The 25,958-nt window shown below is 43.7% G+C and overlaps 1 protein-coding gene, 1 long non-coding RNA gene and 1 pseudogene across 5 annotated transcripts in view; 2 read left to right on the top strand and 1 right to left on the bottom strand.

Moving 5' to 3' along the window:
- Clybl (citramalyl-CoA lyase) overlaps positions 1–25,958 on the bottom strand; it is a 169,380-nt gene that overhangs the window by 23,108 nt on the left and 120,314 nt on the right. For all 3 annotated transcript variants that reach the window (XM_010604602.2, XM_010604601.3, XM_019204587.1), the window contains exons 3-7: positions 13,859–14,047; positions 9,280–9,381; positions 7,431–7,524; positions 5,945–6,112; positions 960–1,084 (exon numbers count right to left, since the gene is read on the bottom strand). In XM_010604602.2, the coding sequence (XP_010602904.1) occupies positions 960–1,084; positions 5,945–6,112; positions 7,431–7,524; positions 9,280–9,381; positions 13,859–14,047 (678 nt within the window). The remainder of the gene's footprint in view (positions 1–959; positions 1,085–5,944; positions 6,113–7,430; positions 7,525–9,279; positions 9,382–13,858; positions 14,048–25,958) is intronic.
- Positions 1–25,958, top strand: part of LOC117285131 — a 56,499-nt gene that overhangs the window by 29,570 nt on the left and 971 nt on the right. The window contains exons 1-2 of one of the 2 annotated variants that reach the window (XR_004516106.1): positions 23,446–23,482; positions 24,618–24,737. This is a non-coding gene — a long non-coding RNA (uncharacterized LOC117285131). Of the gene's footprint in view, positions 1–23,445; positions 23,483–24,617; positions 24,738–25,958 lie in introns of those variants that run through there. The other variant, XR_004516105.1, reaches the window with a different exon arrangement.
- Positions 21,336–22,178, top strand: LOC117285130 (annotated as a pseudogene).

Here is a 25,958-nt window from a genome sequence, read left to right as displayed (position 1 = left end):
TGGTTTTTTTTTTTTTTTTTTTTTTTTTTTTTTTGGCAAGGGAGGCTGTTTAACATTTAGATCCTTAATAATTTTTCCATATTCTTTCTTTCCGAATTAATCTGCATTAAAAGCACGGAAACTCGATCCCTTATGGAAGTCACAGGCTGAGTTTAGAGATTACCTCTGGGATAGATTTATAAATGTGACTTTCCTATCCTCTTGAAAAGAGGCAAGCGGTAGTATTGCAAATAACCTTTAAGATAATTAACTGACAATGCTGCAACTAGCATAAAATCTTCCTTCAGGCGACACCTAATTTAAGTGTTACTGGCACAAAGTGGAGACAGATTGTGCATTACCACTGCAATATTTACATAGCAGAAACCCACGGAGCAGGAAACGGGCTCAATGACGCACTAAATTAGGAACAACCCTACTCCAGTGTTAATTTGCTTTTCATTCGATCCAAATCGCAGGTCCAGAAATTGGTACAAACACACATACAACCTCCCACTCTTAAATGACTAAACCGGAGGAGATTTTTGTACTCCCCTCCCCCCGAAATTAAAATAACTTGAAATTTATTTCTTTTCTCCACAAGAACCATTTGGTCAAACTGTGTTTATTTCATTACAACTTGCTCTCACTTTGATCTAAAATTATTTTCATATGAATGCTGCATTGAAGTCTGCAGAGGAAAAACTAAACAGACTTCCATTTTCTCTAAGGCTGCCAATATATCTGATGGAAAGAATAAAACGAGACACTTGAGAGGCCATTAGTGAAATATTTAGGGACGGGAAAGGGAAGGGCGAGTCTACCTTTAGAGGATGAATCTGGCGTCTGCCCCGCCCTTCACACGCCCCACCAAATACAATGAGTTTTCCTAAAACCATTCACGCATATTTTTTAAAAAAAATTCTTCCCCACAGTATTGTAAACACCAGCTCCAGCCAAGGCATTAACAAAACATTTACCTTTCCTAATTGCTGATGCTCTTGAAAGGCAGCAATCAGTTCTTCTGCCCACTGGATTTTTCCCGGGGCAGGGGTGAACAGCTCCTGGACCACGGCGACTTGGCTCGGGTGGATCACCTGCTTACCTAAAAGAGATGGACAACACCGGGCCCTCGCAGCACTGACAGGCGTTCAGACAAAACGCGTCCGCTGCGAAAGGTTCCTGCGTGCCCCCGCCCGGACCGTGTGCTAAATAACGAGTTTAGAACTTTTTTGAAGAAAAAAATAATAAAACAGAGCAAAACCTGTCATCAGGCAGCCTTTTCCGGAATAGCACAGGAGAACAGATACAATAACAGAAGGCACTGTGAGGGCCACCTCGGCGTAGCTACCTCGGTTTTAGCTACAGGTTAATGCCCAGGCAGCACCCCTGTGAAAGGATGATGTCCACAAATTACAGCCATTATCCTGAGTTAGAGGAAAATGAAATTCCATGAGAATTCTTTCGAATTTCCTAAGTTCTCTTTTGCTTATTTTGAGGGAGGACACCACCTTCTATGGTTTCTTGGAGGAGTGGCGTTGTCAGCTCGCACAGGGCTAATGGAAGCAGGTGTCACATCAAATGCGGTCCTATAATGATCTGCTTAATTTTCTGTCTTTAAAAGGTGCCATTTCTCATTCCTAACAGAAAACTGAATTTCAATAAAAATAGTATATTCAGTACAGTAAAATAGAAATCAGATTTTGAACAATATAACCTCTAGATTATACTGATTTTTTTAAAATAAAAAATTACAGAACATTTCTCTAGCCTCAAAATATCCAGACTTCCCCTTTATGCTTATGGAATGAAGACTATTTCATCCTTCATAGCAACTTACACATCCCAGAAAAAAATATTACCTCTATAGAAATATCTAAAAAATATTGCTTGCTTGAAGTTTAAGGATTTTAAACAAAAGTATCACACAAATGTAAGAGTCAAGGGCTCTGTGGAATCATACTGTCATCAGGAAAATAATTTATCAATCAAGGAAGTTTGGAATCTAGTCAGGTCATTAATAAATGCAACATAATTTAATGTTACAATAATGATGAGATTATATTTTATTACATGATAGGGTTATGGATATAATTTGCTTCCTTAAAAATGAATATATCCTTTAATGGTCATTTACTCTGTGTATCTGTTGGTATATCAATTAGCTTTTGATTTGAAATAGTTGTTTGAACATCTATCCAGTGCCGACTACATGCTGGATGTTTTATAAAATGCCAACTCCTGTTACTGTCATTATTTTGTCCAAGAAACAGGAACAATGCTTTTAAAACATGTTTTAGTGTGTCATGAAAAGGAATTTAAGTGACTAAAACATCTTTGCTTTACTGTGGCACAATTAGAACACCTTCATGTTGCTATTTCATTCTTATCTGTCGGCATGCTAACAAAACATTAAAAATATATATATATCAGTGAAGATGAAATTATTAGAATAATAATTTCTAGAGACGTACATAACACGAACGATGACAAACAATGCTTTCAAACAATAGGTACTTCATATTTAAGTGATCCAATAGTTACAATATTGTTAATAAGGCTGTCAGTCTATCAGTCATTTCCTACTAACTGCTAGTCTTGAATTTCATAATTTATGTACATAATTTCCACTGATGTATAAAAAGCCAAGTTTCACGGAGAAGTCTTGATTCAGGCACTACACTTTGAGGAGCAAACAGAATCTCCTGAAAATCCTGTGAAGTCTTTGCTGGCTGTCGAGTACCTATATTTTGGTAGTGAGGTCAATTTTAAGATGTGCGAGATTTTAGAAATCCATGTCCATTATGTGAAGATCTCTTTTGCAGCCTTCGTCTACAACCCAACAACTGTATAACCGACTTGAATGCCATGTGGGAAGGGAGCAAATATTTTATGCAGAAGAGTTATTATTGACAAGTTACTGAGAGGGTGCAAAATTGGACAACATTAAAATTTATGACCATGAAATCCTTTTTACAGTACCACTTGATATATCTTGCTTTAAATCAATACCTGTCAAGTCTTTTAGGTAACTGTATGATGGTGTCATTTTTGTCTTCTACAAAAGGCTGAGAAAAAGAAGAAAACCTATAGTGCTTCATATTTATAATCTTTCTTCTCAGCATGTAGTACTAGAGTAACTGTAATGACTAAGTCAGCTGGTAAAGCTTTATCCCGAGATTTAGTTTGGGTGTCTTTTTATTAAAAAAAAATCTCAAAGTGAATGGCTATTTATACATCCAATGCATTGATTTAAAATCAATCAACGTAGATCGTGACACCATGAAATAATGACAGCAGAAAAGAAAGCATAGTGTACAGTTGGTATAAGACTAACTTTTAAGCAACTATGACTTATTAAGAAAAAGATATATATATATATATTTAAAAGCACAGAATATCCTTGTAGCCCAGATTCAGTCTTCCTTTCCAGTATCTATTACAGATTAACACAATGCCAGCCCTGGATTCTAACCCTTTCTACCACCTGCTTCAGATAGATAGTTCAGAATCAGGTCACTTATTCCTTCCTCCCTCCCTTCCTTTATTCTTTTTCTTCTTTTCCTTTCCTCTTTTCTTGTGAGGCCCAAGGTATGGCAATTAAATGCCAAACAATTAGGACAAATAGGTGTCTGAAATAGTAAAAGAGCATTTAAAAATGCTCTTTTCTTGTGAGGCCCAAGGTATGGCAATTAAATGCCAAACAATTAGGACAAAAAGGTGTCTGAAATAGTAAAAGAGCATTTAAAAATATTATACATAATCTATCTTTTAATTACCTTTGATTAGTATGTTGAAATATAAGTGGGACAACAAAGACCTTCTCTGCAAAAAAAAAAAAAAAAAAAAAAAGGCAAAATGGCCTCGGAGTGTGGCCCCTGTCTGCAGCCACGTTCCTGTGAGTGCATCCTGGGCACCATGCCCTGGAGGCTCCTGCACCCCGCCTCCATTTCTGTGTGATTTAATGCTCCCCGTTGTGGAGAAACAATAGTGCCAGGTCCATAAGTTCCTCGTGCTGAGTTGGGCACAGTCTAGAAATTTAAACCTGATTTGAAATCGCCTGCCTTTTGCGATTGAATTGGGGACCAATTCAACTCAGTCCTCTGTCTTGGGGACCCCCCTCAAGCTCCCTTCGAAGCTCTGGGGCAAACACGACTCTGGAGGAAGCTGAGGAAACCTGTCCCCAAGGCTGGGGATGCAGGCCAGGGCTTTCTCTTTTTTATTGAATTAGTTCTCATTTCGGAGCAACATCTGGCTGCCTGGCAGCCAGTGCCACACATTTTAGGCCAACAACATCAGGGTCTATTAGATAGATTTCATGGAGTTTTTCTCCAACTGTCCCATTTGGGCCACAACCTAGCCAGGTCCTGGGAAGAGGCAGAGCTCAGGCTCAGGCCTGTGGAGTAGGCAGAGGGAGGGGCGCCTTTCTTTCCCAGTCACTTAAATGTAGGGACCATTCACTTATTGATAATTTGTATCACTGAAAAACATTTCTTTATGAGAGATCATACTGATTTTTTTTTTAAAGCTTTAAAAATCAAGGCCTAGTTTATTTTAGTTCTTTATCTTAAATACACAAAAAGCAAATGTCAGAGCTTGAATTCTAACAGCCTTAATATTGATAATACAGCTATGTCCTTTTTGTGGTATTTGGAAGGAAACCCACAGTCACTATGTCACTGAGAGACATAATCAGCCCTTTTAATTTTTTAATTTTTAATTTTGAGACTCTTACTGAGTTGTCCAGGCTAGTGAACTAGTGATCCTCCTGCCTCAGCCTCCCAAGTGGCTGGGATTATAGGTGTGTGCCACCATGCCTGGCTATTATATTGCTTTCTAAATCTTTCAATTTTATTTCAGGTTAAAGCATCAACCAGTAAGATGCCATTTGTATTTGTTTTTTTGTTTGTTTGGTTTTTTGGTGGTTTGCTTGTTTTTTTTTTTTTTTTTTTTTTTGGTACTGGGGATTGAGCAACTCGGGTCCTTGTGCTTGCGAGGCAGGCATCAGAACCACTGAGCTAAATCCCCAGTCCAAGATAAAGATACCATTTATGTTTGAGGGCACTGTATGAGATCCTTCTTTTAGTAGATACCCTTAACGAGGTATAATTCCCAAAGATCTATAACAGGGATAGCGCAGTGCTTGTTTTCTCCTTATTATTTGAATATATTTCTAGTATAAATATTCTTGGAATTTTCAGCATGAAAACAAATAAGAATAAAAGAGCACAGGGTATTTTTCTTGGTTTCTGGCTGTGTGTGTGTGTATGCTCCCACGTCTTTATGACAGGAAATTATTGTGGTTTTTCAAAAAATAGATTTGTTACAAAAAACCCTCAAATTTTCAGGTGCCCCCCAGGCCCATGGGGAGCAGAGTGAGGGGACCCCCGAGTCACCAGCGGCTCCCCTGTGCCCCAGGCGGGGCTGTGAGGGACTTGCTGCACTTAGTGCCAACCAATACCGTGGGTGTCCTAGGTCTCTTGCGGGGAGGCAGGAGAGGCAGAAGAGCAAAAAACTAGTTCTGAACACAAATCAAATTGTAGAAGGAGATCAGCAATTGTTTTTTCAGAAATAAACGAACATTTTGGGTATTTGAGGAAACTTCTCGTCCACGCGTGGACCCAACTTTTTACGGCAGTTCACTCCAAAACACTCCTGTCACAGGAGCTTCCTTGGGATCAGCAAAGGCTGTACTAAAATTCTTAAGAGGACAGGAGAAAAATGGCAATGAATCTAAAGAGAAAATAAAACAAGGGGCTTGCTTTTTGATATGTACAGCCAAAGAGAAAGCTGACAGTTGATTTGGCAGGTGGTTGTTGCTCTTGGCCTTTTCATTGTTGGAGGGTGTGGAATAACTACATGTGATCTCTGAGCACATGAGAAATGTACTTCCTGGCTAAATTTCTGTTTCTCTGGAGTGCTTGCTAATCCAGACACAGCTTCTAAGACATCATCAGAGTCCTACCAGTGAAGCCCATGGCGGCAGCTTCTCTCGACTGTCTGCGCAGCCCGTCTTCGTCCCGGAAGTCAATGTACACCAGATCTATGGCTTGCAGGCCAAAGGCCTTGGCCACCACAACAATCTTTTGTCGGGCGTACAGAATGTCCTGGGTGTCTTTACTACTTGTTGCGCCTGAAAATGGGATGTGGACACGGAAAGAGGCTTTAACTTTGGAAACCAAACCCAGACATTTCTTCTAAAAACTCAGATTGTGAAGACACCTATGTCACCCTGGGAATCGCTCCTCAGCAAAATAACAACTCTTCAAATAGAAAGGAAGAGGGGTGTGGGCAGGCGGTGTGTTAAATCTCATGTGTCTGTTTCCCTGATGGGACAATCTTTCCACACAGTCATTTCTGCAGGCATCAAGCACAGAGGCCCCTCCTCCTTTTGGGAGGCAGAATCAGGGTCCCAGGGACTCCTGATAGATTTTTCTCCTCCTTGTCATTGCTCCCAAGTGTCAGCCCAAAGACAGCTCCACAAAAAGTGGCCAGGGGAGCTATGTGGGGGAGCAGCCCACTTCTCACGCTGGGCACAGAACGGCAGGTGCCAGGCTGGGCCCATTGTGCTGGGCGTGCGACCCATGTCCTGACTGAGGTTCTGCACTAAACATCTGGCCGGGGCACTCGGGGAACGAGACCGACATCATTTTGGGAGAGGCACAAAGTGTCAGTCTGCCCGTGTAGTCCGGTGAACTGTCGGCCACACGGAAGTCTCCTGCAAAGACTGGTATTAAAATCAATTCCTTTCTTCAGCCCGGAGGGACGGGGAGGTGTCACTCTTATGCGCGGGCCATGCCTGACACTCCCTGCTCAGGGAAAGTGTCTCCCGGTCCCTGGGATGTGGCCCTGTGGCCCTGGCCCTCAACGTGTCAGTTACACAGAGGCCAGGGCTGGAGGGACAGAGGAAATCGGTGAAAACTGGCAGTGTCCCAGTAAATATTTAATAAGAATTTGGGAATATATTTTAAGATAAAATTTAGACCTGTCTTAAGTGATATTTACGTACTACCGTTATGTAGAAAACAATTCACTAAGGCCAATGTAAAAGGGCCTTAAATTTGTTTTAGAATCCCAGGCAGCTCCCAGATTAATATGAAGACAAATATTTAAGTTATTGAAAGGTGGTTGGTATAATAAATTTATTAGGAGCCAACTAGATGCTGTATATTCTTAAACATGCCTGAGGCTACAACAGGCTTTTTTTTAGTTATTTTATAAATGAGCAGAAATCATAATGCAGTATTCTGGAAACAGGACTGCTATGAGGAGCCCTAAATGATCAGGAAGTGGTATCCACGCCACTGTCATGAACAGACATTTGCATGGTTGGTAAAGAAACATTGTTATTTAAATGTCCATTTGTGAGGCGCAAAGAAAAATTACACACACACACACACACACACACACACACACACACAGGGAGAGATCGAGAGAAAGGTCTTTGACACCTATGCTGGCTCGAAAATCTTCTCCTCCAAAAACGACTGCATCTAGGAAAAGACCCACATGAGGCCCGATCTTTAGGGTTTCTTCACAAACTGCCTGCAAAAAGCAGAGAAGAACCAGGTCTTACAGAAACATTCGCAGGAGAGGAGCCGGGCTCCTCTATCAGCTGGGAGACCCGGCTTCCAGCCTAAAACTGCAGCCCAAATTTAACCCTTCCCAAAGGTGTTTAACATCATCCAGAGCAAGCACTCTAGCTATCCGCTTTGCTCAGTGGATTATAATAATACCCACTGCTACTCAGTAATACAGTTATAATGCTCACATTGTAAATAACCCAACTTCTAGAGAAATTTCGAGTTAACTCCTTTTGATTGTACTACAAGTTATTTATATTTTTCCAAATTTGTGCTTTAAGAGGTTCTTAAATAATAAACAAAGACACAGGCAAGAAGGAAAGAATTTTAAAATCAAACTAATTTGATTACCTGCATTTGGATCAAGCAAATGGTCAGGATTAAAGGCATCTGATACAAAACTTATAGCTTCAGAGGGGAAAATAAAAATGCAACAAGTCCTCCACAGTGGGTTAATAAAGCAACCTTGACATCTCTGAACAAAACTGAAGATTAATAACATTCACTACAGACAGGACTGGGAATCTTGAAAGGTGAGGATGTAAGCTGCTAATACACATGTGGGTGGAAAAGAAATGAGGAACCAGTAGGGACACTGTTGATTAATTTCAGGCATTGCAAGGGCCCCTAAGTACATTATAGAATAAAATAGTGAAACAGTGCTTAGAATTAAATCACTGTATGAATCTGGTTGCTTCGAAGGGATGTGTTGTCGACTCCATTCCGAGGGTTCTAGGGTGGGCTGGAGGAATTTTTGGCTATTTGCGTAAATGAGCTGACTGCGAGGCGAGGCTAGAAATGGCCCCCGAACATTTGCACTCAGCCCCTCCTGCACAGTCCCACTGGTCTCAAAGTTTTCTCTCCAGCATCTGCTCACACATTCTCTCTCCAGCCCAGGTCAACTATCTTTTTCCTTTGTTTTTAGTGATCTCTTTCTCCTGCCCTCTGGCAGAGGAGGAGGAAAAAAGAGGGCTAGAAACTCTGTGGAGGGGGTGCTGGGGTACGAGGTTGCTATCGCAGGCCAGGGGGAGCGAGAGGCATATTTGAAAAACAAAATATAAACGCCCATGAATAAAGGGAAACAAAACAGGCCAGCGATGGGTCTGCCAAGGCAGGTAGCTGAGGGCCCCACAAAATGGTTGAAAACTCTTGGCTTGGCCAATTCCCCTGTACCCCCTGTACATGTATTTAAAAATATTTTTAGTTCTAACATGCCAAAGTAAAATAATAGACTGTCAATTATTTGTGTACATGAACTTAGAAACAATAATCTCATCTGCTACAGTCTGGATGACTTGCTGCTTACAATGAGGTCAGAAAATGCCTCCGCGAAAAGGCTACTGATAGAAAAAGAACAATTCAAAGTAACAAAATTAATTCCCCATGTACATTTAATCTATAAACATAATCATCCAAAGTATATATTTACACAGTGATTATTTAATTAAAGTTAGTATTAGGGATATGTAAATATTTCATTTAAATATTTAGGACTGGGAAGCTTTTACTTTCTACTTAACCAATTTCTTTGTTTTCTAAGATGCTGACGACCTGGTTTTTAGACTATTACAGATAACAGATGGTGCTCAAGGTCTACCTTGCTGATAAATCTTTCTTAAAAATTTTTTTTAAATAGATGTTAAAATTGAAAGCAAAGGTTGTCTTTTGGAGATAAATAAAATACTAACTTATGTATCCAAGGTTACGATTTTCTTACCTTAAAATTGAGCAAACCCATTGCAGTTTCCACAAAAGGGATTAAATTCATTGGTTGTTCGAGTTTTCGGCCTTTTAAGTGGAATGAAAATTTGCCTGCAAACTAAAATCAAATGTGTCATAGGTGATTAGTGGCAGGAGAAAAAGAAAAGAAAGAAAAGGGTACAATCCCTGAAATGGAGACGCAGAAGTAGTAGAGTATTTAAGTCTTTGACCTGAGGAAGTAATATCCCAGCCTCCTTCATCCACACAATAAAAAGAAAGAAAGAAAAAATGAAAAGCAAAAAGGTAACAAAGTTCCACCAAACTAAACAGCAAAACCCCAAGCATTACAATTTCTTTTTTCACCTAAGGAACAACCTGAGGCCTAGGAGTCATACTGGAAGGAAAGGTTCCTGGGTTTAAATGCTTCTGGTGAAAACATATTTACTAGAGACTCCTGGCCCTCTCTGCGTTAGATGCAAATGTGGCCCTTAAAACAATGTGGTATCGCTCTACCTGCGGCTGTTTTTGTTCCGTGCCCAGCACTGACATCGGTACAACTGTTCCACAGCCTTCTGTGTGCGATCCGTATTATTCATTATAGCGCCATCACCCTTTGTCTGGATAGTTTTTCTCCATAATTTTTTAGCTTACCTAGGAAGACCTTAAAAAGGAAGTTGAATTCTTTGAAGACCAAAGCTTGCCAATTTTTTCCATGAGACCAGTTCACAGCTAGCTCTGGCTGCCAGTGGGGTAGCCCAAATTCCAAAATCTATCATCTGGAAACATACAAAAGCTCTCGCCCAGATTCCCCCCACCCCTCCCCTTTCAAAAGGGGGAAAAAAAACCCACAATCTAAATTGTAAATCTATTATGTCTATCTAGATCTAATAAGATGTGAAGAGATTAAAAAAACAACAACAACACAGGTGTGATAAAGATATTTTTGTAAAGAAAGATGAAAACATAAATATATCCATTTTAAATTTAAGGAATATTCAGCCATTAATGGATATCAAAGGAAAAGGGAATTTTAATCATCTCTCCATTCAGTCTCAGTTGGGTAAATCATATCTAAGAGATTTGCATAAATATAAACCATCAAAGACTTTTCATCTTCAAAGGGGGTTTCAAGACCCTATAAGCTTTGTACTGTAATCATCACAGGTCACCACCCTGCAGGAATAAGGCTGCTATGGCAACATAAAAAAACTAATGCTTAAGGCTTAGCATAATATTCTGACTAATAGAAAGGAAACTCATTTTAAAAGCTGGCAGCCTATTTACCAGAAGCGGGATTAGAGGTGTTATTTCCCCTTTTAGCTGCCCCTCCTCGGCTGCAAAACCACCCCCCCCTTAAAAAAATCTAATCACTGGGATCTTTAAAAAGCTTTTGAGCAATTTGCAGTAACTTTACAATTAGGCTAAAATAAATCACAGCTTTCAGTAATGAAGGACGATTCCCATTGCTCCCTGCCCTCCGTGCCTGGGCCAGCATCACCCCCTCAGTAACTTTCAAGGCCAGGAACAACTCCTCCAGAGCCAACCAGGAAGAGAGAAGCAGCAGTGTGAGGGGACAGAACCCTGCGGCCTTCGACGCAGAGAGAAATAAAACGTAATTTATGTCACAGTGATGCTAGAAAATGGGTGGTGAAATATTAGTGGTTTTGGTGTTGACTATGTAGATTTTCTTTTCTCGTTAAAATAAAAAGAAAAAAGAAAAAAGAAATCTTGCAAAAGCCACTTGCCCTGTTCTCTGTGATAATTCTTCTAAGTACAAAAATTGTAAACTTTACAACTGGGCAAATCATTTAAAAGGTTCTCCTGGCTCTTAGCAAAATCTCGAACGTTCTTTGTTTTTAAACCAGTAGGGACATTTAAAAAATTAAATATGGCAGCCCCCCCACGCTTTCTTTAAAAAAATTGCATTAAGTACTAACACAAAAGGTAACTAGTGGAGAAGTTTCAATTAATTTTTTTCAAAAGGAGACGATTAAATGTTTCCGGCCTGGTAAAGTGTTCATTTCAGCGAGGTGGAGGGGGCTGGGGTGGGGGAGGGAGAGAAGGGGGGGAATCACAAAGAGATTGGGGAGGAGATGAAGTAGCCAGGCTGAGCAATTCTTTCAATTCCAGTGCACACCCAATAGTGTGTTGGAAGAAAGCACACTGTTCGGGATTTGTGGGAGAATTGTCCCGCGACAAAAGAGGCAGAGTTACGCTTGTTATAGTCCAATAAGCCGTGCCAGTCAAACAAGAACCCACACTAGCGACAAAAGGCGAGCAAGAGATTCTCACACAAAAGGAAACAAGTAAGCCCATCTTTGAGTTGTGCATCAGGCTCTGGGTTTTACGCTTCGCATAAATACAAACGCAGAGGAAAAAATAAACAGCCCCGAAAACTTTCTGTGAATTAGACGAGCTGCTTCAGTTCCAGCGCGCTCCCCGCAGCCGAGGGGGCTGGGATGGGTCCCCCTGTCGGATGAAGGCTGATTGATACCGGGGATACGCAGGCATTAAGGGTGAAACCCAAGAGGGTCAGTGACTCGCGCCCACTTCCATCAACCTAGGACATGTCCCAGCGGAGTCCCAGCCCCCGAGACATTAACAAGCTCCCAGTTTTCAGGGTGACCTTGGAGAGAACCCCAGTTCAGTAGTAAGTACTGGCCCTTGACTACAGGTCGTTAAGAAGAGTCGAAGGGCCGGGGATATAGCTCACCGGTTCTGCCGCCTGCTTTGCAAGCGCAAGAACCTGCGTTCGATCCCTGGTACCAAAAAAAAAAAAAAAAGAGGAGTCCAACACAGAGCTACCCAACAAAGACAAGGGCATCTATAAGTATGATTTAAAAAAAAATTTTTTTTTTTGAGATGGGCTCTTGCTATATAATCCAGGCTGGCCTTGAACTCACAGCAATCCTCCTGCTTCGGCTTCCCAAGTGCTGGGATCACAGGTGTGCACCACCATGCCTGGCTTTTAATTTTAAAGTTGCCAGTAGCTACGTGTTGTCAAAGAGTTAAAGTGAGATAGGTCAAGTTAGTTTTCATAACATCTTGTATTCCACCCAGTAGATCCAAAATATCATTTCGATGTGCAATCAGCATAAAAATTGAGATGGTTCACATTCACCTTTTTGCCTCCCAAGTCTTCAAAGTCAGGTGCGCACCTTACACTTACAGCACATTCAGTTCTTGGGCCACATTTCAAGTATGCAGTAACTGCAGGTGGCAGGTGGCCCCTGTGTCACACACGAGAGGTCCAACCTACTCAGATGTAGTAAGCAGGTAAGCAGATTTATGAGTATAACCACTCTGTGTTTTGCTGTGGTCACATCCAGACCCTTTGAGATAAGACTTTTTTGCTGCTGTTTTTATTTTTTGAGACAGGGTCATTCTACGGAGTTCAGGCTGACCTTGAACACGTTATGTTGCTCAGGCTGCCTTCCAACTCCTGGAGATCCTTCTGCCTCAGCCTCCCAAGTGCTACGATTACAGGTGTATGCCACCACTCCTGGCTCTTAGAGATAACACTTTGAACTCCCACTGCTCATTCACCCTGACAACAAACACAGCCAGCTCTCCAATCTCATAGCCTCTGCCCTGAAGTAGCACAACAAAATGGTATTTTAGGGCCAGGGATTTAGCTCAGTGGTTCTGGCGCCTGCCTTGCAAGCATGAGGATCTGAGTTCAATCTCCAGTACCAAAAAAAAAAAAAAAAAAAAAGGTATTTTATTCAACAGAGACAGTCCCCCCATTGCTTCACAGTTAAAACAATGATAGTATAATTGGGCCTATTTCAAAAGTTTTCTTAAGTAATTTGATGTGCCAGCCACTTTACATTCAGGTTTTTATTGGCTGAAAAGTCTGTCGTGAAGCTCAAACACACCTGTCGGCAATTTAAACAGGACGTACTAGAGAACTGTTCAGGAAATAATATCTTTGCTAATTAAGACCACCAGTTTAAAAGCTTCCTGTGTATTCATCTAGCTGCCCCCAGAGGTGACCTTTGCCTCCCTTACTTTGCCTCAGTTTCTCATGCACAGCCTGCATCCTCAGCAGCCTGTGATGAATTCAGTGCAGCTCAGCGAGGGCTGCATAAGGCTCGGCTCTTTTGGGTGGAAACCTCGGCCTGGGCCCAGGGGGTCGGAGCAGGGACAGAGGGCTCCTATCCAGGGACTGTCCTGGGGCACTGCTGGGAGCTGACCTGTCCGAGCTTCACATCCCATCAGGGAGCAGAAGCATCGTTTCCAAAGCAGAGTTATCCCAGGACACTTGGGAAAAGCCAGTTCCTAGGAGGAGGGAAGGGTCGCTCACACTCAGTCTTCTGTCTCGTTCCGTCCTCTCTGCTCTTCGTGTGAATTTTCCAAAAGGGCACCAAAGGGAATGGTGTGCATGGCTGTAACCCTAGCTTTCTAAGAGGCTGAGGCGGGAGGATGGCAAGTTCAAGTCCCTCCTAGGCAACTTAGCAATACCCTGTCTCACAACAGTTACAAAGTTAGGGATGAAACGAACCAAAATCAAAAACCAAGGATGCCCAGTCCTTATTTCTGCTATTACACCTGGCCAACAGATCTGTGTCTCAGAGCAAAGCATTCCTACTCACCCACTGGATTTCTTCAGGGCTTTCCACCTTGGGGAGCATCAGACTGGAAGGGAGTACCTGGGACTGCAGGATGGCCGCCAGGTCCTCCTCGGCCAGACCGCTGGACACCGAGCTCACTCGGACACACTTTTCAGTTGGGCCCAGATCAAAGTCTTCGAGAGTTTTTACTATTCTCAACCGAGCTTCATTCTGTAAGTGTTGATAAAATCGTACTCCTAAGTTTAGTTTGATCATGAAGAGGAACATGAATGATCTGTGAAACTCTTTGCAGATTCAGAGTCTCGACGCCGTTATTATTATTAAATTTCCTATCATAGAAGTGATATTAGAAAAAAGACCCAATCTAGCAGGTGAGCCACTGATTTCTAGACCACTCGAGGTGGCTTTCTCACAGCTGAGATTCACCACGACACAGCCGTGGCATCCTGCCCGTCCCTGCTCCTTTCCAAGTGGGAAAGAGTAATAGGCAATTACTTACTGATCTGGCATTAACGAAGGGTAAGCATGAGTCTAAGTTCTTTAACCAGACTGTTCTCATTTAATAAATGTAAGACATCTAGATCACAGTGACAGATCTAGATCTGTCAGCCTATTCACATTCTAGGGGGGCGGAGGGTAAAATAAGGATGTTTTTCCTTTCCTCGAGGTATAACGCTTTTTTACTAACTTCTTTGTTTTATTCTTTGCAACTGAGTTGCATCTTGACATTCAATTAAGAGGCAGCTCGCAGGAATGCCACGTTCCACATAACAAGAAAATGTCCCACTTATTCAGGTGGAAGGCAGCAACAGCACCAAGGATACCCTTTGCGAAACGCTTGACAAATACATTTTTTCCCCTGTGATTTGACAGGCTTTGCTCCACAGTTAAGAGATGAAAGGTTGAAATTCTGCTTCAGTATTTGAATTGTCCCAAGAAAAACTGAGTCCAAATATGCTCGTTATTGGGATTGGGTTGGGATGATGAAGGCGAGTGGGGGACAGAGGGATGGTCCTGGGGCGGGGGTTGGTATCAGGCGAGAGAAAGCACTAGGGCGTCACTTCCTGCTGATTTCAGTTTCCAAACCAAATTCCTCCCACTGCCAACAGCCCTCAACAAATCTGCATTGTCAGAACAAGCGCTTATCAAAAGTAGTTTCATTTGGGAAGGGGTTTTATGACACTAATAAAACTTTAAAGCTACTCACTGCTGCTGATGGGTGGTTTTTTTTCCTTTATGTCTTAACAATATACAGCCGTTTCAATTGCAATGATTATCTAGGTAAACAGCAAACCAAAAAAGGGACAAGAAAGACTCATGTAAGCCAATACAGAGTCAAAGTCCAATGCAGGAGACAAGCCAGGACGCGAGATTTGAACCAGACGGATGGAGGCCCATGACCTACTTCCAAATGTGGTCTGAGTTAAACGGCGTGAGGAAACGGTAGCTTCAAGTCGTCAGGTCGGATGGAAACAGTACCTAGGACCAGCATGGGGGCAGCTCTGTGGAATCCTGATCTACAGCACTTCGGCCACCGATAATCAGGCCAAGCTTAGACAAGAGAAGGAGTTCACACTAGCCAAAGTCAGGAGTGCAACAGCCGACACTGCTTCTGCAGCACACCTTTGGCCACTCCACTGTTATGAAGCTCTTCGTCCATGTGCTCTACCAGCACCTCACAGCCGCTGAATGGGAACGCACAAAGCGAAGACAGACATTTGCTCAGCATCATGTGCGCCAGGCCCTCCTGAGCTGCAGGAGACTTTAAGGCTTCGTACTCTCTGGTAGCATAGGCCTGGGAGACCCAGACAGCCGCTGACCCTGGATCTCCCCACTTTGCAAACATTCTAATTTCCAGATTCTCTCTCAGAAGCAAGTCAGCCTTAGCCAGGTGAGGTGGTGCAGGCCTATAATCCCAGCAGTCTGAGAGGCTGAGGCAGGAGGATCACAAATGCAAGCCCATCCTGGTAACTAGTGACTCAGGAGGAACCTGTCTTAACCTTAGATAGGTAGATGATAAATAGATATGTAGCTCAGAGTGAAGGCTCTGGGTTCATTTTCTAGTACCACACAGACACACACACACACACCAAAAACAAAAAAGTCAGCTTTGCAAGGGGTCTATTATAACAGAGTAAATAAAGAGTAAAGGGAACTCAGCAGACCAGCAAGGCTGAGGCCCCTCTGAAGCTGGAATGACGACTGGTTTGGCGTCTCCCCTCTGCTTGAGTCTGCCTGTGCTCAGCAGCACGCGGTCCCTGGCAACACCAGCCTCCTAAATTGTTGATGTTGATGTCACACAGAATCTGACCTTTGAGTTGTTTTGTGGTTTTCCTTGGATGTGAACAAGACTGTTTGTTCAAAGCTCGCGTTCCAAACCTGTTTGTGAATTTTATCTTGAGTCAGATCACTATGGTTTCAGCACATTCCGGCTTTCTTAAGAAAATTCAGTCCTTGGGAAATTGGCTGCAAATGAGGTCCCTAACTCCAATTTTGGGCATAATCTGATTAGTACTTTTCATGTTATAATGAGCAGTGAATGCTCAGCATTTTATTGGGCTTTTTAATTTTGTCTCAGAATTAAAGCCAAGCTCTTTCACTTCATCCTTCTGCACCTTTCCAAAAGGAGACGGCAGCTTTGGAGGTACACTGCCACGAGACACTGTTATTAACAGGCTGTTAGCTGTTTGGATTTACACAAACCGAGTGTGCGTCTGTCTGGTCTGGATCCCAAAATACCCAACAACTTCATGAATTTACACCAACCGACAGGCATGTTGGTTCTTTTTCTCTTTTTGGTATTTTCATGGTGAAATATGTTGCTGTGTTAGCAAACACACCCCGCCATCTGTTGGTCTGAGATGAATGAAGGCAGTTTCTAAGAACCAGTTAGGTTTAGCACTGGGTGTTTGGTGAGAAAGCCACAGTCTACCCAGTTGCAAAAAAAGGAAGTTCTGTTCCTTCCATTTGCTCCCCCTCTCTCCGTGACACTGTCCTGTGTGCTTTCTTGTCTCCATCTTTTCACCCCTCACGTGTCCCTTGCCTGTCCCTCTGGCCCATTCCCTCCAGGGGCACCTGGCAGACACCATCTCTCAGAGGACTCTCGGGTGACCTAGGGGAGGGACAAGCCTCCTGGAGATGGAAGGAAAGGGGAAGGAAGTACAGAAGCTGCCAGAGGAAGAACTGGGGGGAACCTGGCATCCTGGAAGCGAGGGGGGTCATCCGATGAGGATGGAAAGGGACTGCTTTCTAAAGGTCACCCTGAAGGACAGCCTTGTGGAAGCGTCCTCACCGCGGGATGAACTTGTCCCCCTAACATCTGACAAGCTGGAAAAGACAGAATAATGGAATTAGGGCCTTTATCAACAGTTTCAGGACAGCTTTGAAGAGACGCGCTGGCGTCATCCGTGCTACATCAGGTTTGAGCCCAGACTTCGGAGGTCACGGAGGCGGATGGCAGATTGGAGCCTTGGGAGAATGATTCTGAAATACGGTGTTTCCCAACGTTCCTGCAACCAATCGATATTTCGTGTCATGGGCTGCTCAGTGCACTGGACCGGAGGCTAATAAACTCGTCCTTATCCATAAGCCACCATATTATGTGACTGCGCCCGGGCCAGGAACCAAGGCGTGCTCTGATTTCAGAGGCTGGATTCCTGTCACCTGTGGAGGAGACACAGGCTCGGGTGACGTCAGAGCAGATAAATCAACCATCACCAAGACCGGCAGACTCCGAAATTAAAGGAGAAAATATACGTGCAGTCGGTTCAATTGGCACCCATTAAAGCTAATAACTAATCATCCTTGCAAGTTTCTAGCTCAGAAGGATCAAATCTGCAAAGAAAACAACATCCGTCCACTTTTCCACTCTAGTGGAAGAGGTGGTCCCTCGTGGCAGGGCGGCACAGGCTCCCATCTGGAGAATAAATCGAGTGTGAAGTACAGTATAGTTTGGGACCAGGCGCCGTGGCGGCAGCCCAGCAGTCAGTTCATTAGTTCCAAACTTGCAGGGATTAGAGCGGCATCAATTCTACTGCTGGATAGGATGAGACAGACAGAACTCGAGAGGCAAGGAGGATCGAGACACCGCAAGCAGCCCCTTGGGCTTATTTCTACAACGCCAAAGTATAAACACACGCAAACAAGTGCCTTAAATAATAGCATTATCACAGTTTCATAACATCTGAGTTAACACCTTGCCCTCCAGGTTCCGGCCCCCTGCCCGAACCTTGAATGTTAATGTTACAGAGGTTCGGTAGGAATCACACAGACAAGCCCTGCGTGCAACAGGAGCCAGGAGACAGCAACGCGGCCCAGCCAGGTTTGGCGATGGAGAAACAGGAAGGACTTCTGCCCTCCTGGGCGGTGCAATGCATTTGTGATTTCACAGACCGGATGTACTATGTGTGCTACATGTATTTCATATTTTCATCCCGCGAGTGGCAGGTTGCCACGCCGTATAGTTAGACACTCGTGTGAACTCTTTCTTGGTTCGCCCGCCTGATCTCATTTCCATTTCCGTTTCACCACGTGGACGAAGTGGCCTCAGGCACCGCGCGCTCCCACTTTTGAGAAAGCCCCGCTGTCGGCACCCTTAAGAAAATGATGAACATTTCAAGGTCCAGTCTGGTTTAAAATAAACTCTGTGTGAGTTTTTCCATTTCAGGATCTCCTTTTTTTTTTACACAGATCACTTTTTGTGTATATTTATATTTGAAAAACAGAGTGCCTGTGACATAAAGTAAGTCATCACTAGTAAATGCTGGGTTTTTCTTATAAATGTATCAAAATTATAAAAATGATTCAGAGACTGTCAGAGACTGAGTTGAAAAAGCAAATAAACTCTGATCCTTGCCTGGTGGTGATGTGTTTCATTAGTTGAGGTCTGAGCGCTGACTCTCTATTCCCCTGTTTTTTCCCACAAGCAAAAGAAAGTGGGTTTGCTTGTTTCCCCCAAAAAGAAAATTCATGATATTGAACACACCCTGTGCAAACCGGTTTAAAATTTCACAACTTGGTTCATCATGCAAGCCGTTACATGCTCAATACCCTGTTTACTCTGAAAATGTGGATCTGGGTAGAGCCAAGTTTTTGATGTTGTTAATCATGAAAGGGACCTTAAAACACAGGTTCATAGTAAAAATACAAAATCAGCTTTCATTCGGAGGATGAAGAAGATTCGAGTGTCTAAACAGGAAGCTTATAGGATGTAATAGGAATTTACGGCCTTCAGAGATCAACTGGGAAAAAGAAAGCTCTACAAAACACATCTCTAAAATATAAAAAGTCTATGAAAAGAATTTATTTTGATGGTGCCTGAGCAATTGAAAATATTTTTAAAGTTGTTGGAACAGTAGCTTTGGGTCATACAAACCTCTATATTTGTCAAAAGTCATGGATGATAGACTTTAAATTGTGCATTTCACTATGTATAAATTTCAACTCAAAAGCCAACAAAAAAACTGTAAACAAATATGGACATGTAGTTAATGATATGCACTCAGGAGTGTTTAAAAGGAGATGTACTGCTGTGTGCCACTCACTCTGAAATGAATAAAAGGAAGTAGGATAAATGGATGGATAGACGGATAGGTGGGTGGGAAGGCATAGATTAAAGCAGGGAGAGTAGGATGTTCATGGGAAAATAAAGCAGTGAGTATATGGGTAACCCCTGTGCAACCTCTCAGCTTTTCTGCTGTTAGAAATTTTTTGTAGTAAGACTGAGGACATTTTTTTAAAGGTACCTCAAATGTTGATTTTTTGCGGCGAGGGAGCTGACTGATACATGTATGTAGTCTCTACATTATTCCCTTTAGATTTGCATCTATTTGAATACTTTAATGATAAAAAGTTTAAAACTAACCACTTGAACTTTATTTGTAGAAAATAATTTGGGGAAGATTATGTTCAGTTTTGTTTCTTTTGGGGAAGTAACGGTTTTAATGAGACAAAGTTCACACGACATATAACTTACCCATTTAACGTGTACAACTAGATGAGTGTGGTGGCAAAGGCCTGTAATCCCAGCACTCGGGAGCCTGAGGCAGGATGATCACCAGGAGTTTGAGGTCAGCCTGGGCTACACAGTGAGTTCAAGTTTAGCCTGAACTACATAGTGAGACCCTGTCTCAAAAAAGTACACCACTAGTGTACTTCTGTCTCTAGTGTACTTTCTGGAACTTGTAAATGGAATCATGCAATGTGTGGTCTTCTGTGACTGGCTTCTTTCACTTAGGACAATGTTGCAAGGTTCATCTGCGTTGTAGCAAATGTCAGTGCTTCCTCTTCACTGCCAAGCCATGTGCTGCAGTAAAATATAAAATTTCCATTCTGACTTTTTTTGCTGGACACAGTGGTGCACACCTATGGTCCCAGCACTCTGGGAGGCTGAGGCAGAAGGATTACAAGTTCGAGTCAAGCCTGGGAAACTCAGTGACTTAGTGAGAATCTGCCTCAAAAAATAAAAAAGGGCTGTGGTGTAGCTCAGTGCAAAGGACCTGGGTTCAGTCTTTAGTACTCTGCCCTCAACAAGATTTTGCTGGGCTGGGGATTGAACGTAAGGCCTCACCCACAGTAGGCAAGCGTTTTACCACTGAACTACATCCCTAGCCCCATTTTTTTTAAACACCTCTGATGGAAAATCTTCTTCCATTAATGAGCAACTCTCCCTTCTCTTCACCCCCAATTCCTCGTAACCTCTAATCGACTCTCTATGAATTTGCCTAGTCCAGATATTTCCCATGGGTGAAACTGTACAATATTCTTTGGTTCTGACTTAATTCAGAAGAGCATTTCTTCAAGGTTCATTGACATTGTAGCATAAATCCACATTCCTTCCTTTTTATGGCTCTGTGATATTCCACTGGAGAGCAGACATACTTTTTTGTTCGTTTGTTTGTTTTTGGTCTCACTATGTAGTTGAGACTGACCTGGAACTCACTACGTAGCCCAGGCTGGACTCGAACCCACAGCGATCCTCCTGCCTCAGCCTCCCGAGTGCTGGGATTACAGGCATGCGCCACCACGCCCGGCTTAGACATACCATTTTGTTATCTGTTGTCTGTTGACAGACACTGGTTATTCTGAGTAATGCTTCTTTGAACACTGGCATACAAGTAGCTCTTTGAGTCTCTCTTTTCAGTTATTTTGGGTGCACACCTTGGAGTAGGTATGGGTCACGCCAGGACAGACAGTAATTCTATCTTTAGCTCTTGAGGAATTACCAAACTTTCCCACACTAGCTACCCCATTTTGTGTTCCCACTGTAATGTGGGAACAGGTTCTGATTTCTCTACAGCCTCACCAACACTGGTTACTTTCTTTTTCATTTGTTCCTGCATGTGTGGGTGCATGTTAGGGACAGAATTCGGGGGCTCAGAGATGAACTTCATCCCCAGGCATTTTAGTTTTCTAAAATTTTGAGACAAAGTCTTGCTAAGTCACTCAATTGCCCCAGGAGGGCTTGAATTTGCAATCTTCCTGCCTCAGCCTCCCAGAGCACTGAGATAACAGGTGTGCACCACCATGCCCGAGGTGTATCTCCTTTGGAGAAACGTCTATTGAATTCTTGGACACTTTCAAGCTGTGTTGTTGGTCTTTTATTGTTTGGTTGCGTTTTGTAAGAGTTCTTTAAATATTCTGGATGTCAAATCTTTGTGAGACAGATGCTTTGCAATATTTTCTCCCATTCTGTGGTTGTCTTCTCACTTTCTTAATGGTATCCTAGGATGCAAAAGTTACACTGCTGCTGATGTCCAATTTATCTACCTTTTTCTTTTGTTCCCGCATCTGCTATCATTTTGAGACCACTTCCCTCAGGCGTGTGCCTGTGACTTCCTCTAGGAATTTTAGCAGTTTGGCTCTAATAGTTCTGTTTTGGTTTTGAGTATATACAGAGTCTGACCAAAACAAAAACATATACACACTTATCATCGCTACTAAATAAATATCTGGAACCGCTGAAGCCTGAGGGTGCTGGGTCCTGCAGAGTAAAGACTTAAATCTGAGTTCATGACCAAACATCTGAAGCTCATCACCAGGACTGTGATGGTACAAGAAGGGAACGTGGAAGTGTATACAGGACACTAAACAGAATCCTCACCATGGATGGGCTGAGGACGTTACGTGACAAAGACACTATGAGAAGCCTTGGCCAACAGCGGCAGAGCTACAAATCCTGCCGGCTGATCTACAACATGGAAATGGCTCAAAAGATCCTCTTCTTGACACGGAAAAAATCAGGCAGATTTGTGGCAGGGCTGCTGAGGCCCTGTGGGTCGGAGGCCCAGAGCCAGTTTGTGTTTTCACCTCTTCTGTCTTGAAACCCATTTTGTTCTGTTTCTGTGTAATAAACTCGGTCAAATGTTCAAAAAATCAATCAATTAATTAACGTCTGGAAGCCCATGGCCACTGTGAGCACCTCTTATAGCTGTAGAGGCCAAAGGTAAGTTATCTCATGATGTCTCAATAAATTTGGTATTAAAATATTTATACAAGCTTTTCTTTTCCCAATATAAACATTTTTTTAGGTAAACTCTGTACTTTTGTATATGGTATGAGGTAGGGGGCTATGATATTTTTATTTTGTGCTTTCATTATTTTTCAACAATATATAGTGACAGTTCCCTGGAAGAAGAAAGCTCTGGTAGAAAGAAGGGATTCACCTGTCTTCACTCTGCCCGGCCCAGGCCTCTGACCAGCAAGGGGCTATGTTTGCTGCTCTAAGGCCCTTGCTTTGGCTACCCACTTCCTCCCCTTCTCTTCTTCTTTTTTGTTTTATTTTGGTTATGGTTTCTGAGCAGGGTCTCATGATGGAGTTCAGGCTGCCCTTGAACTCACTATGTAGCCCAGGTTAGCCTCAAACTTGGGATAATCTTCCTGTGTCAGCCTCCCAAGTGCTGGGATTTCAGACATTTGCCACCAACCAGACTCTCTTCTCTTCTTTACCTTCCCTTCCCGTCTTTTCCAGAAGGGTTTCCCATGACTCTGTGCCAGGCCTTGAGATCTCTCTGACACCGTCATTAGATGCGGAGGGTCTGAGGGCCAGGGCCTCTGAAGAGGCTCAAACCCAAACCCAAAAGAGGCAAGGTGTTACAGCCGATGCCTTTTACACTTCCTGTTAAGTGAGACTTGGCAGTGTGCTTTGAGGTATGCTTTGCACACGCACCTTGACGGACACAAAGCGTTCCCCAGCATAGCCCTCTGTGTCCTTGTTTCTGACCAGCAGCAGCCTTGACACTTGATTAGTGGAGCTGAGAAGCTGTAGCGTCGAGCTCCTCCCAGCCGTCTTCTTTTCCGTGCTCTTCCCCTAGTGGGGCAACAACATAACTTCCAGTTTCTGGTGGAATGGCAGAAGCCCTGTGAACTCAGGCACTGGGTCTGCTCCAGGCGGACACTGTGGTGGGGAAATTGAGTGTCTCAGCCTCCCCTGAAGGGAGGCCACCTGCATGTGATGAGAGGATCAGGCCAAAGAGCCAGACACTTGGAAACATTTAGGTAACCTCCAGATCTGTCTTTTTAAGCATGTTTATGATTCTAGCAGGGCATGGTGGTGCACTCCTGTAATCCCAGCACTCAGGAGGCTGAGGCAGGAGGATCACAGCAAGCTCGAGGCCAGCCTGGGCTACACAGCGAATGAACTATAAAGTAAGGCCAAGCCTGAACTACAAAGTAAGATTCTGTCTCAAAAACAAATGAATAAAAAACAAACGTGATTCTGAAATCTTCCTGAGCACCATGGCCGCCTTCTGCCTGACGACCCTGGCTTGGCACATTTACAATTTTAGCTTGTAAGACAGGGATGAATGAAATGCTATTACATCAGGGGCTGGGGACAGGTGTGGGGGTGCAGGGAGGAGATACAGTGTGTAAGTCACGCCCAGTTGAACTCCAGGAAATTTGCTGTTGTTTATTGTTGGGACTCAGAGGTAGGAGTAGCACTTCTGGCTGAGATGCGGGGCGGGGAGGGAGGCTGAGGCTGGGGCTGACCTACAAAGACACAGGAGGTTTTCAATAGGCACAGAAGAGGAGGACAGCATGCAGTAGAGAGCCAAAAATGGTCAAGGGCAGAAGCAGGAAGAAGGAATTAAAAGGCAGATGGACTGGGCTCAGTGACAGGAGGATCTCTGTAAGTTTGAGGCCACCCTGGGATACATAGTGAGTTCAAGGCCAGCTTGAGCTACACAGAGAGACCATCTCAAAACAAAAACAACAGAATACTTTTAAAGAAGGCAGAGGGGTGCACTGCACAGATGAAGCTCAGGAAAGGGGGATGCTTGCTTAAACCAGGGGATGAAGAGTCACCCAGGATTTAGAAGTGGGGAGAGAGGGCTGACAGTGGTGGCAGCACGTAAATTTGCAGTTTGGTGGGAAGGGAGCTTCTGGGAAGCTGTCCTGTACCCTGGCTGCACATGGGGGATCCGTTCCTTGGCCAGGGGAGCAGTCCCTACAAAATCCCACCTGCCCCACAACCCCACTCTTGTCCTGGGAGATCCTCGGCCCCATCTCTGGGGTGGGCACTGGCACCCAGAGTTCTGACAGGTAGCTCAGTGCCAGGCACTGTCACGGAGGCAGGAGGGACACTGCAGAGCGGTGCTGGCTACCCCCCCGCCCCCGCACCTTCTAATCAGCCTTGCCACCTTGGCCCTCGAGGATGGGCAGGCGGCTCCCTTCTCCAGCCCCTACCATGTGCGCCCCAGCAGGGCTGCCCTCTCCCTCTCACTGCGTTTGTTTTGTGACTTCTCTGGGTTAGAGGAGGTAATTAACTGTTTTGGTTTAAAAGCCCTCCTGCTGGGTCCCAGTCTGCGTGGGAGAATCAAAGTAAACAAGCAAAAGTGAGCTGCAGTTGTCGAAGGTCTCCGCACCTACCTTTCCGGACCAGGAAGGAAGAATAGTGCTGCAGGTACATGGGCCTGGCCTTTCATTCTCTCACTGAGCGATGGGTTCAGCCATGCTGCGGTTCTAGATATGCATCCAGTGACAGCCACGTCACCTGTCCTTGCCCGAGTGGTTTTAGAATGATGCGCATGACATATTTTGGCTACTGACTTCCTGTAGCCCTCAAGCCAACCTGAGGTACAGGGCTGGAAATGGATCCCAACTGTCCCCTCATGCAAAGAGCAAGGACCAATTTTCTTTTAAACGCAAAAGGCTTTTCACCTCGGTGGAGGAGAAAGTCTGTCTCCCTGCCCACCCTGAAATTTTGGCAGTGAGAGGTAAGATTTGAACGTGGGCCCACACTGCAGCCAGATTCCTATGTGCGCAACAGAGGATTCAATAACACTTGGCCGAGGTTTTGGGACAGAGAATCTGGTCTCCACACGAAGGAGGTTATAAAGCGTGAAGACAGAAGGATACACTTCTAACAACAGGGCACAGCAGCCTTGCGAGGAAGTGAAGCCAGCTAACAGTAACTTCCGAGGGCTGCAAGATAAAGTCCTCGACTTGCTGTTCTCCTGAGCAGGCCTCAGCCTGTATGGCTGGGCAGCATCCAGACAGGGACTCTTCAGATTTCCTAGTGCACAAATGACGGTTACAGGCAGGACAGAACTCAGGAAATGCAGCAAGCTGTGTATGGCAGGAGCAGAACACAAAGAGATAGTTCCTGCAGGTATGCAAAATGGGATCGTAATTCCCAAAAACAACCTTTAAAGTACACGAGGCTCTAAAACTAAAAAAGAATTAAAGAAGTGACCCACACAAAATATTACCAGTTTGGACAGGTGTTATGGTGCACACCTGTAGTCCCAGCACTCTGGGGGGCTGAGGCAGGAGGATCATAAGTTCCAGCCCAGCCTGGGCAATTTAGTGACTTAGCAAGATTCTGTCTCAAAGTAGAAAAATAAAAATAAAAAAAGGGCTGGCGATGTAGTTCAGCGCAAAGGCCCTGGGCTCAATTCCTAGTACCACAACATACACACCAAGAAAGAAAGAAAGAAAGAGAGAGAAAGAGAGAGAGAGAGAGAGAGAGAGAGAGAGAGAGAGAGAGAGAGAACTAGTACTAGTTGGTTCTAGCTTTGCATATTTTGATTGCTGCTGTTCAAATCTATGCTCATGACCGCATTTTGTAGTAGCTGATCATTTAAAAGATATATTTATTTGTTTTATTTGTCTTGCTTCCTAA

Source organism: Fukomys damarensis, unplaced genomic scaffold (genome assembly GCF_012274545.1).
Source record: "Fukomys damarensis isolate Sample0158 unplaced genomic scaffold, DMR_v1.0_HiC HiC_scaffold_6, whole genome shotgun sequence".
NCBI classification, from domain to species: domain Eukaryota; kingdom Metazoa; phylum Chordata; class Mammalia; order Rodentia; family Bathyergidae; genus Fukomys; species Fukomys damarensis.
This window is presented reverse-complemented; position numbering and strand designations above follow the sequence as displayed.